General features: G+C 29.9%; 1 protein-coding gene across 1 annotated transcript; it reads left to right on the top strand.

Annotated features, from left to right (window-relative positions):
- Positions 1 to 13091, top strand: LOC129962927 (kelch-like protein 10). Its single transcript, XM_056076929.1, has 5 exons — positions 1 to 35; positions 5606 to 5809; positions 9233 to 9543; positions 10956 to 11147; positions 12964 to 13091. The coding sequence occupies exons 1-5, from the start codon at positions 1 to 3 to the stop codon at positions 13089 to 13091; spliced, it is 870 nt and encodes a 289-aa protein (XP_055932904.1).
- Positions 13092 to 13489: the final 398 nt, after the last annotated feature.

Here is a 13489-nt window from a genome sequence, read left to right as displayed (position 1 = left end):
ATGAGATTTTTAAAGATCAGCGCAATATCTTCAAGGTAATTTCGTATTCTTTACTTAATTTAAAATATTTAAAAATATGGGTGGGGGGGGTAATTAAAAGGATAATCCTTTGGATTATATTATAATTTAATTACCACAGTATTTTCCTCCTTAAGTAATTTTAGATCAAATGTGTCAACAAATAGCGGTATTTAATCATACTATATTACACTTTTTCACAATTTAGTGAAACTTCAAAAAATATTTCCCAATTTTTTCAACGATTCTTTTAAGGTATACACTCTCACACTGGTTAACGAAGCATTAAGTATGTTAATTGACATGTAAGTTATTGTGAAAGGTACGAATCATTATTATCAATATATGTAGAGAGATTAGCGACAAATTTCATGACAATCAAATTGGCATCAATAAAAAATATCGTTTTGAAGTTAGAAAGGCATAAAAATATTCTTATATAGATAATTTATTCTGTATTATCAATGAAAATCATGATTTTAAGAAATAAATTTATAACTGTGACAAACAGACACTGTAAAAATTAATTTTGTATATTTGGGAGCATTTTATTTGTATTTTTTTTATTAGGAGCATTTTGTATTTTTGGGAGCAACCATTCAGAAGCATCAGATAGTATCATACATAGACACAAGCGTTATAGACCAAGTCTTATAAAAGAATACGAGGAACTTAAAAGGATGGTTGCTAATTTTCCCCTCCTTTTAAATAAATTTTCCCTTTCATTTTTGTACTTCTCTTCAGTGGTATGATAATTAGTGGCATAACCTCCATTCACCCTTGGCTTTCATCAGAAATCTTTACCATACTGTCTAATTTTCCCCTTTTCAACTATAACAAATGAAGCAGACTCATTTGCAATTTGCAATGACGTTTAGTATGTTAGATTGAAATTTAATGGCTGATTTATAAAATCAAGTAAGAGTCTGTTTGATATGTCTGAATTTTCATATTCAAAAACCAGTGAGAGTAAGCTCTTTGAAGTTTTCTAGCATCCTTTCTAAAACTGTACTTCTGTATTATTAACCGTGTACAAGTGGAGAACAATAATTTTAAAAAAGCCTATAAGCAAGAAATCTTTGGCGATTAATCGTTGGGATGCGGTTAATACACAAGTACATGGAAGCTTAATGTGTATTTTGAGCGTTTTCTTCAGACCGAATGAAATGAAAAGTTTACTCAGTAATTACAACTTTAGTCGTAGAATCATACACCAAATGTCATACATCTACTTTTTAAAAATTATTCCTGTTTCCATGTTTGTGATAGTACAGACCAACAAAGGTCAGCCTCTTGATGGATTTTATTTAAAATCTTATACATACCTACATTTTACATTTACTTATATATTTACTATAGTTGATGCCTACATTTTAAATATATACAAATATATTACAAATCTGTATATATTTTATCCATTTAGCTTTATTTCTTTTGAAGTTTTAACTTATATTCGAACAGCCGGATTGAATGGCTTTCGTAAAAATTTAATAAAAATCTACAGATTTGGTGTGAAGACTATATGCCACATTTTGTCCGTGTAACAGAAATCATTTTTGTGTTATCTTGTTCATAGACAGACAGATAAAACGGGCAGACAGACAAACTAATGTAATCCCAAAAATGTGTTTTTTGGAATCAAAGAAACCTGAAACTTGGATATTCATAAAAATCTCAGAATTTGGTTTTTTTGCAGATTATAATACTTTTTCTTCCATACTTTCTCTTCGTATATAAAAAAGTAAAAAAATAAAAACTCTTATGAATTTTGCGAAGGTGCATGATTTTGTTTGGAATCACAATTTGCAAATTTTTATTAAAATAAAGGATGGCACGAATAACTTTTTCCATGCTAATTATTCCGCCTTTCAATGTTCCAATGGTGAATGAAATTCAAAACACTCTGAAATTAAACGGTAAAAAAAAACAAAAAAAACATCAAGATTTTTGGGAGAATTGGTAAATACATATCTTATATTTCTGAAACAATTGCAATTTTATTGTATTTTGTATAGTATAATTGTTATGAGTATTCAAATATGCAGTAATGTAATCATAAGTACTTCTAACAATTGCTGTTCTGCCACTGATAAAAAAAAAAAAGAAAATGGCTTTTAAAACTTTTTTTCATAAATATCTGAAGTTATATCAAAATTGCGAACATTTTTTTACTAAGAACTGAACTTTTAGTATCTTATAAAAAGTATTTACATATATATTAAAGAAGATATAACAATAATAATAATAATAATAATAAACACCATAAACCAGTTATACAAGCAAATTTTTATGCAAGTCGTGCTGCCATCTAGCATTTGATTATGTAACAAAATAATTAAATCCTTTCTTAAAATTACATAGACATTTTTTTGTCCCAATTACTTATTTAACAAAACGTATCAAGTCTGTTTCACTCATTGCAGATTCTCGCCTAGTTATTTATGATTTAATTCACTATCGTTCTTTTTTCCCCAGTTAAGGTTTAATGCCCCCCCCCGTTCTTTCTTTCTTTCTTTTTCCAAAAGATCGATTTTGTTTCTTCATAAAATAGAATAAATATACTGCACTCAAAAGCTGTTTGAATTTCGTTACATTACAATAAGCGTATGATTATTTATTTTAATCATATTGATAGATTGAGATGCTTACAAATTAATATTATGAATAACATATATGAATATTTATGAACAAGATTTTTAGGAAAAAAAACAGCAAGATATATTTCTTCAAAAAATTTTATAAATCTTTTCAGAAAATATAATATTACAATAATTTGCTTCAGTGATTTCATAGGAATTATTTGCAAGATAAAAATTTTAAGATACAGTTATTTTTCATAACAGTGCAGGAATCAAATCTAATGTTGAATATTTTCAAAATTTACTATTGAATGATTAATTAGCTGAGAGAATGGTATAATAATACACTTAAATGCACTTTAAAGGATTGATTTCAAAATCTATAGTAATAAACCAAAATCCATAGTTATTTTCCACTAGCGTTATTGTGTTCTATTATGCAAGTTTGAGTAAAGTTAAGTATATAGTTTCAGTATAAATTTTTTTCAGTGATAACTTCTAAGAATTTATTCACTTTTCAGGACTGTTTTCTATCGGAAACCATTAAAGAATTTTTCAGAAAGCATGAAGACATAAGAGTTTATCAGAAGATGATCTTCTCAATAGCCATCCATGGGCTGGTTTGTCAAGTCGAAAATATGGGGATTCAAATGCTTAGCCCAATATTTTCGAAGCTACGGATTGGATACAAAGATTTACTGTAAGAGCTTAAAAATTTGCTAAGTTTGACAGAAACGAAGTTATTTTCAAATATAAAATTTCTCCAAATACAAATTATAAAAGCGATATCGTTTTATAACATTCTTAACTTTTATTTTTCATCAGCGTAAATATTTTGTTTGATAACTACAGGCTGTGAATTAAAGTCCTTCTACTTCTATATTAATTTAAGAACAGCGACATCTATTATTACAAACTAAGAATAATAAATTATTCATGCGCAACGCGGTGAGATTGATTATAATGCTACCTGGCGGTAAATAACGGAGTAAGCTTTCCTGTCTCGAAAATAGAACATTACATGGAAATATAGACAACTACAAAATTCTAGAATGTCGTAATATAGTATGAAAAGGCATTTTGAGTACCAAAATGCAGAACACAAAACGTGTAAAATATGCATTTGTTTTGTAGCGATATTTCAAACCTGCGAAGTAACAACGCACGATAGCAGCAGATCTAAATAATGTTGAGCATTTCAAACACTGAAAATAAAAGTATCTGCTGATGAATAATTGTATTGCTTTATTTTCAACGTTCTTTTTTTTTGGGGGGGGGATAAGAGTGTTAGAAATCGCGACCAAAAAATGTACGTTTTTTTCTTTGCATTATTGTATTCAAGGTGTCTTTTCGCACTAAATCCAGATTATTCTATAATTTTATAATTCATTATTTTCTGTTCTTTGTATCAATTTTTTGAGATAGCAATGCTAATTCCTTTGTTTATCATTAGATGCCGCTGTAATCGATCTCAAAATGAAGCAAATGGTCATTCTATTAACCTAGACACCAAGTTTTTGACAATAAATGTCCCCATTCTCAAGTTAATGTGCTGTTGAAGGATTTTAATGATATTCAGTATAAACAAATTTGATCACATTTATGCTTAATTTAAAAACATTATTGCCTTGAAGAACTGACTGATTTGTTAGATAAATTATTGCATATGCAATCGTGCTCGATTCCTTTTCTTTCTCTGATTAGTGAATTTTTTTTCATTTTACTGTCTTTAAGATTGCTAAAATAGAACTAGCTTATAGATCAAACTTTAACGAAAGCAGTTTAAAAAGTATTCAAACTACAAGTCTGTAGAATAAAAAAATTGCTTATTTTTTATTTTGTTTTCTTTTAAAAAAGGGCTAATAAAAGTAATTAAAGAAGATTTGAATGTTTTTTATTTGAAATGCTCTAGCAGAAAAAACGTTTAGGTTTCGCTCGTCTTTTATTTTCAAACACTGTATCTAATTATAAAAACAATAACATACACGCATAATGTATTGAGGAAAAACGCTAAAATTTTGATTATTTTTCAATAAAAAAAATCGAACAGAGACTTTGAAAGACACCCTTTTTTAGCGAACATCTATTAATTAAAAAGTAGCTATGTACCAAATTTTAATTCTGAACCTAATGGTTTTCGCCGTTGAATATTTTTATCAACTTTTTCATAACACAATTATCCAACCTAAAAAAGTTATAATTCTAAGGGGAAAAAAATGGAAAATTAAAATTAGAAAGTGCTGAAAGTAACCATTGACCAAGGTTATAAAATACCTACATTTATTTAATTTTAAATATAAAAAGTTTCTTTATTCATCTATAAATAATTTGCTTGTAACTAACTATCTGGTACATTTCTTTCGTTTTAAAGTATCTTCGCCTTCGTCAATATCATTGCTTTCAATATCTATTGAAGTCTGTTAATAAGGCCATCAATTCATTTGATAATTCTCAATAGTCATTTTTGATTAATTCCTTCACTTCTTCTTTTTCCAAATCTGAAAATTGTTTTTATCATTTGTGCGAATATTTTTCATTTTAATTCTTGTGAATCGTACGTTGTTATGGTATAACAGCCAATTCTCTTCAGCAATCAAACATAAACCATAACCGGCCACTCCTACCCACCATTAAGATTTATCTGGCTGTGTGGACCGTCGTAACAGCAATACTGGCAGGAGCTAAAGTTGAGTCCTAAGGGCCATCATTGACCAAGGTATAATTCTTCCAATGGGAAGCACGTCCCGTCATCGGTAAGCAGTAGCCGACCCCCACCATTTCTGTACACACTTGGGTGGCAAAAGCCAAACACTATGCCGGAAGATATATCTGAGGTGCTCCTGGTGGGAGTAATCCAGCATGAATGAAATTTATTCGTTTGAAAATTTAAACGTAAACAATTAAAATAACTCTGACGTGTAAAATTTCACGCAACAAATATGTGCTCGACAAGAGTTGTTGTATAATTTATTGTTGGATCAAATATGTCTCAAACTATTTTCATTCAGATCTCCAACTCCCGAGAAACTCACCCCCCACAGAGTAAAACGTACAGTTCCTCCAGAGCAGGACAAGGAATTGATTCAGACTCCCAGCAGTCTGTTGTTTGTGGTTCTAGGATGGAGCGGCAATGCACCTACGGTCACCATTGAAGCCTACCTCCCGCAGGCGAAGAGATGGTTCTACATTCCTCAGAATATCTTTGTCAAAAGGTAAATATTTCGAATCGTTGATTTGTAAGATTTTTCCATAACTTGATTAAAAGCTTTGTTCTGGATTAAATTTCTCCAAAATTCCAAAAGATTAGTGGTTTCGCGCTACTTTTTTGCTGGTTAAAAATATATCTTGGTAAAAAGATCAGCAGTTTTGCATTTAAAATAACTTTTCAATAGTTTTAAAACTTTTTTAAGTTGGTTTATTTGCATTATCATCTTGCTTTGAACCTTCATGGGATATATTGTGGGAAGCATTTCAGAAATTTGATTCGTTATCCATTCAGAAATCGCAAGTAATCATACACTCTTCAAGTTCTCAAGCCCGTTAAAAGAAGTGTGATTCACGGAAGATTTAGAAGATTTGGGTTCACTATATTTGGCTGATTTTTAACGGAATTGGATAGCGAAACCAATACTGGATTTAAACCACTTAACTCCAGTTTCTTTTTCTTGTTATTAATAACACATCCATTTTATGATTAATTTATTTTGAGTAATTATTGTCGAAAAAAAAAAGAAGACAAAATATTTACATCTATTAATTTGACGAAATAAAATTTGTCATTTGACATAAATAGTTAACTTTCAATTTCTTATTTCAAAATTCTGCTAGTCCAGAGAATAGAGAATCAAAGAGATTAAATTTTTTAACAGCAAAAAAAGAAAGAGTAAACGAAATAAAATTAAGTACATTCTTCATAAGGAAATTCATCCAAATCCCACCTTTATCTTATGCATTTTAATTAATATATTAAAAAGTGAATAAAAATATGTAGTGACAGCTCTTCAAAAAATGCAGTCTTAAGTTGTTGGGGGTTTTTTTTAATCAAATGAGCATGTTTAAGCAGTATTTTGAAATGGCTACAGGCTACAACCGCTCAGTCTAGATATTTGCACGCAAGTCTAGCATTTAAATATCGCTTTTTTTTTGAGGCGATAAACTTCTGATGAAGGACAATAATCCTTTCATCCAATGCTGAGATCATGCTGAGAATTGAGAAGAATCCTTTGAAGATAGATACCGAAGGCAGCATGGATGCACATTAAGCTGAAATGGTTGGAAAGTTTTAATGGTTGCAATGTGAATAAAAGAGTATTGAATAGCGTGCAAAAACACTTTTTTTTTTCGTTGGATGTAACCTCATACATTCTTTTAATCTTCTCTGTCTGCAGAATTTCTCGAAAACTGCGTGTATTTATCCTAAAAAAGGCCAACTCATTCAGTTTCAACAATGCATAATTTTTTAAATATTTCAAAAGCTAAGTATTGAAGCTTATGAGTAGATTTGAGAAAATCATTAATATATGTTCTAATATTAATAATATTTCTAATCATAATTATTAATATGATTAAGATTTTCAACATGCTACTATTATTCAGGAATATAAGAGCTTTGCAATTTATTTTCATTGAAAATTTGTTATTGGAATCTCAAAACTAGAAAATACATTTTAAAAAAAAGAAGCAATAATAATAATAACCACATATTCGAATTACCATCCCTCTCCTCCCTTCGTGAGCATAACTACTATCACATCAACTTAGAGGTGAGAACTAAGTCCTAATGGCCATCCCCGGGTACAGTCTAACCTCGCTTCAAAGACGTACGCCCTATAATAGAAATGAAAATACAGCTTTAATGTAATTGGAAGCTAGAACCAATAACCATACCGAAAACTTCTCACTCCCATATCTGAGATGCCTCATCGGTGGAAGTTACGACAATTAAAAGAACATTTGGTTTCAGACGATTATTTGACATATTTTAAGACAATTCTTCAAGTCTTGCTTTCATGAAAATTTTTTCATACGTAAATTGAAGAATTTCAAAAAAAAAAATGACTTGAAAGCTTTGACACGTCTTGTATTACTCCATGCAATCCAATCTAGAATGTATTTCCTATATTAATGAGCCCTTCTTCATGAATCCATTCTTATTGTTGATGTTGTTGTCTTGTCCAGTAGTGCGATAGAATTAGATCTGTCCAAAAGTGTCTAAAACGGCCGGAAGAGGAGAGTTACCTGAGCCTCCGGGGAGGTTGAACGTCTGCCTGTTGGTCCGCGGAAGGTATTTTATTTCCCTTCTACTACCCAAAGGAAAAACCAATGGAGGCATTCTTCTATCCGCCACCCTCCATTCTTATTGAAGGTAGTATTTGTGTATGTGACAACGATGTCCTGACAAATCTATCACATTTAAAATCACTAAATTTAGCATGCGGGTAGTCGTAAGGCTAAGTCCTGATATTTTGGATGACTTTTTGTACTTATTCGCTCTTAGCATGATTTCTAATAATTGTGAGAAAAAATCTTTAGGCCATCAAAAAGAGCAAGGAAAGCCATATCTCTCTGACATAATTTTCTGGCGATTTTTGATGATTAATCCCTAGTATGCTGTTAATAGTCGCCGAAAGTCGAATCTGTGTTTTATGGGCATTTTTCTCAATCGATTGAAACGATACTTTGACTCGGGACATCACATTTACATGTTTATGAAAGTACAGACCGACAGACAATCAACCCCTATTGGATTTGGCACAAAATTTGATAGGTGTCTATATTATAGCTGTTAAATCTGTTAACCGAATCTTATATCTCTTGCTCTTTTCGTTTTGTAATTATTGTGTGATCTTATATTCGATCAGCCGGACAGACGGACTTCCTCTGCCCAGATTTTATTTAAAATTTGAAAGAAATGTGCGAATTTAGTGTAAAGACCGTATACCAAATATGAACTTTCTAGTTCAAAGCGCTTTTGAGTTATCTTTGTTCCAGACAGACAGACATTTTCCAAACATATGTTTTTCAGACTTAGGAAGGTTTAAAACGTGGAGAGTCGATCAAAATCTCGAGTTTGAGTTTTTGAGGATTACTACACTTTCTCTATACGAAAGTAAATATTTCAAATAATTGCTAGCCGAGGGAAGACCTTTGATGATTGCTCGAAAAAGGTTATCAAACTGGAAAGCTATACATTAGTGTTGTCTCAAATGTTGTGTATGAAAGTCATTTTAAATGTTTATTTTTTATTTTAATCGTCTAGAGTTCACCAAGTGTTACTACAACAACCAAAAAGCATAATTATTTTTCATTTCATCTTACTCTTTTGTTTTTTTATCTTGTTAATGCTCTTCATATCGCCGCAAGGCCGTATCTATATTTTCTAGCATTCAAAAAAAAATATTTGAAACAATACTTTGTCTATGATTGACAGGAAGTTTTTGCTTTAATATGCTGCTTTATTAATTAGAATTAAAGGTAAAAAAATTTATGACCAACTACAGATGCATCTAATCTTCACCAAGACTTTAAGCCTAAAATGAAAACTACGGTTATATATTTGATACCCAAAACTGATTTTATCTTTGTACATTTTCAAAAAAATAAAATTTTTCTTCTGATATTTTATTTTTTTACAGGGCTTATCATGGTGTCGTAATACTAGGTATATTAATTTATGTGATCGGAGGTTTCGATGGTCGGTATTGCCACAATACTACCTTTTGTTTCAATATCCACAAGCGTCGTTGGTACCGCAGGGCCTCCATGAAAGTACCTCGCTGCTACGTCACTGCCTTGGGGTTCAAGGGGATGGTGTACGCTCTTGGAGGTTACGATGGAGACGAAAGATTCAGGTCCTGTGAACGGTTTGATCCTCGAACACGAGGCTGGAAGTATTTTTCAAGCATGAATGAAAGGAGGAGCGATGCCTCCGGAACAGTACACAATGGCAAGAAATCTTCTTATTTGAACACTTTTATCTTTAAAGTGGAAATTTTAGAATGTTTGTACTCGTATTGCTTTTCAAATATATTTATGGCAAAGTAAAAGTCTTATTGAAGCTGCTATAAACAATTAAATAAATAATTAAAGAGATGTACAATGAATTTTATTGTTCAGTTAAATTAAGGGGATTCGTTAAAGAGCCTTTAAATCGGTTACTAGCAAATGATTATTATCAATATAATTAGGTTTAGATTCTTTGCTTTCAGAAATAAGCTTACCAATTATGGAAATGAAAAGATCATTTAAATATGCTATTCAGAAATTTTTGATGAAAATTTAATGGTTCCTTAACATTTTCGTTTTAAATATGTAACAATATTCAGAATCTTTGTATACAAATGTGATGCAAAATAAAACATTTGAATTCAAATAAATAGAAATTCTTTCGGTTTGTGATTTAGTACTGCCCATCTTTAATCATTTCACTTAATAAATATACAAAGACATTTCGGAGGGAATATAGGGCAGAGACGTCTTTTTCTAAAATTCCAATTCATATAACACATCTTATGATATAATATATAGTTTTACCTTTTCTAGATACATTTAAATATAGTTCCAAAACAAAATTAATTTAACATCATAGGAATGTTTCTTTCTTTTTGCATTTAAAAAGTCTATCTATTCTCAAAAGTTTATATTTTCTTCCTTTTAAACTTTCTTTTACGGAAAAAAAATTATTTTTTAAAGTCATCAATTTTAACTTGCATTTTAGAGATTAAAAGTTTGCTATAAGTTACCTAAATATATTAAGGAAAATAGCTTAGTGTGTCAGTTATGATATTACTCAACAATCATATATAACTAAATATTTTGCAAAAATGACTAAATATTGTGTCGAAAGTTTTAGTTTCAGGCCCACTTATTTATTCTAATTAAATGAATTTCTATCATATTATTAATAAAATGCATGCATAAACTTAAGTGTAAAGTAAACTTAAGTAACTAACAAGGTATCAGAGCTTTATTCACCATTTTCTCTTAATGCTAGGCAGTTTATAAAAGCATTTTGTACTCATTATAGAGGGAATTCATATTCACTTGAAAGCGTCAAATAAGCTACTTTAATTAATTTTTTGGAATTTATTTTGTACTTTAAAGAAGGAAAAAGTGCAAAGTTTCACATTACAGTATGAGACAACATCCTGCCCAATGCTGAACGATCTTGCACGTATTACATCCATCCATTTGAAAATGATAAGATAGCCATTTGAAAAATGTAATATGGATACATTTTTTATGTTTTTTTTATGACTTGGCATCTGTTAAATCGAATTCATTGCAATGCATAAATAAATAACTGCTACTATATTTAAGATAATAAATAATGGAAACTCTTTATGATTTGCCAATCAGGTAAAGTATATGTTTGTGGTGGATTTGATGGTTATAAAGTACTCAAAAACGTTGAAATGTATGATCCTGATCAAGACCAGTGGACGCTCATTTCTGATATGCTAGGACCAAGAAGTGGTCAGGTTCTCATATCTCACAAAGGAAAACTACTGGTCATTGGAGGATTCAACGGTGAAATGAGACTGCGAACAGGTAAGGAAAAACAAAGACGCAATCGTAAATAACAATATTGGATTAAACATAATATCGACACACTATAAAGTAAGTTTGTGTAACTTTGTAAAGTAGGTTTTGTAAGCGTTGTAAAGTAAGTTTGTGTAAGCGTTGTAAAGTTTGTGCAACTTTTTGTAAATTCAAAGAGGCAGCAAAGATTAAGATTCTTTTATAATAATGGTTGATAGATTACGCACAAAAGGGAATCACGTTACACGGTATATGCATAATCGGACAAAATAATGCAAGTTTTAATATGTTTTTGATCTGTAACATCGTTAGTGAAATGTTTCTTTCTATAAATTATCAGCTTCATTATTCATACATAAATAATATATAAGATCATACATTTGTTTTTCCAAACAAAAAAAAATAATTAAAAACATCGAAAATTTTAAATTTATTATATGTATAATGCAGTGTGATTGATTATTTATATTAAAATTATTCATAACTTTATTGCTTCATATGAATGCACGTTATACAGGAATGTCAATGATGAGAATCTACTGAATTTTTTTTTCTCTCTCATTTCTCTGAATCAATTTCTAATTATTTCTATAAAATATGTTATGATGAAATGGCAGGTTCGGTATATAATAAATTTTCCATTTAACAAAACACAAACAAGGCATTTGAATGTGTGTGTGTTCAATAGATAACATAATACAACGTAAATTGAAAAGGATTAAGATTACAACAATCGAAACTAAAAATCTCGAAAATAATTTCTGGAACAAAAATAATTTTTAGAAGTCTCTTAAAATATATAAATAGAAATCAGATGTTTTTGTAAACCTAGGGCGCAATTATTGTACCAAATACAGAATAAATATATTAATATTTTCCAAAAAATATCCCTTTTAAAGAAAAATTATTTCAATAGAACATTGAAAATATACAATAATTTCAATGGAATATTGAAAACATTCAATCGAATATTAAAAACATGTATATGAAGCATCAACAAAAGTATTCTAATCATCAAAAATATCATTTGGGATTTTTGATTAATCCTCGAATTTCAGATCTAATCGAGATTGCAATAAACCAAGCATTTTTGGAATTATATTTTTTGGATTGTAGACACAATAAATCCAAAAACGCAACGAGAAAAGGCTCGAAGATGAGTATATAGTTCATCAAATTTGCAGATACCTGTCAGAGTTTGGGAGGAATCTTATTTAGGAGGTTGTTCATGCATCCTTTGTTAATAAATCAGCCTTCAATAACTCAGAAACACAAATTAAAGTTATAAATTAGATGACGGTAAAGTTATAAAATTATCATTAGAACACAGACAAATGAAATTTGGTATTTGGTTTCGTCTTTATCGTTGTAAAAATTTTGGAGCTTTATTCACCATACTATGAGATATAGCGAAAAGAGCCGAGTGATTTCTCTAGTGCTCTATTGTGCTAGTTATTTTTATGTCAAGAAAATAACATTTCTCTGTTTCCGATTTTAATAATTATTATAAAAATGATAAACATTTTCTTTTTATTTCTTTGCTACTGCAGCTTTATAAAAAAATATTTTAAAAATAAATTAGATTAGAATTGCAATTTCTAATTTTTCCTGATGATTTCATCTGCCTGAAATGTATATGCCGTTTATAGCTTATAATATTACATAGAAATATTTTCCTCGTCCATAGTTTATAGTGCATCTTCAGTATGAGAACCTAATTGAATGAATCTCACATTAAATATATATATTTTTTAATTTCTTTATAACTTACACCTTTCAATTTCTTTATATATTTTTACAAAAAGTATTTGATTTTGTTTTTAAGTGGAACGCTTTGACGAAGAAAAGAATGTTTGGGTCCAGCACATTCCGTTACTGAATGCAAGAAGCAATTTTGCTGCGGTGGTGTTGGAAGATCAGTTACACGTCATCGGCGGATACAATGGTGAATAGGATTCCTTTTCTAAATAATCTCTGTATAACAAGTTCATTGGATAAATTTCTACATGATGCTCGCTTTTTACTTTCTCATATATTGTAATTACCAAAAAAATTAAACTCTTTAATTTGATGAATATTTCAGACCTCTTCGAGTTCGGAAAACACATTTTTGGCATTATATATATCTGTCTGTCTGTTTGTCTGTGACAAAGGAAACTCAAAAACGTTTTGAGCTAAATGGTTGAAAATTGGTATATGGTCTTTATGCCAAAACTGTAAATTTCTATCGTATTTTGAGTGAAATTCATTCAGAGAAAGTCTGTCTATTTGAGTATTCGGAAATAAGTTGCAAGATTACTACAAAAGGAGGAGAGCAAGATGGATAAAATTTGGCAAACAAATTTAACATT

The sequence above is a fragment of the Argiope bruennichi genome, chromosome 3, assembly GCF_947563725.1.
Source record: "Argiope bruennichi chromosome 3, qqArgBrue1.1, whole genome shotgun sequence".
Lineage (NCBI taxonomy): Eukaryota > Metazoa > Arthropoda > Arachnida > Araneae > Araneidae > Argiope > Argiope bruennichi.
Note: the sequence above shows the minus strand (reverse complement) of the source record. Positions and strands in the feature narration are given on the sequence as shown.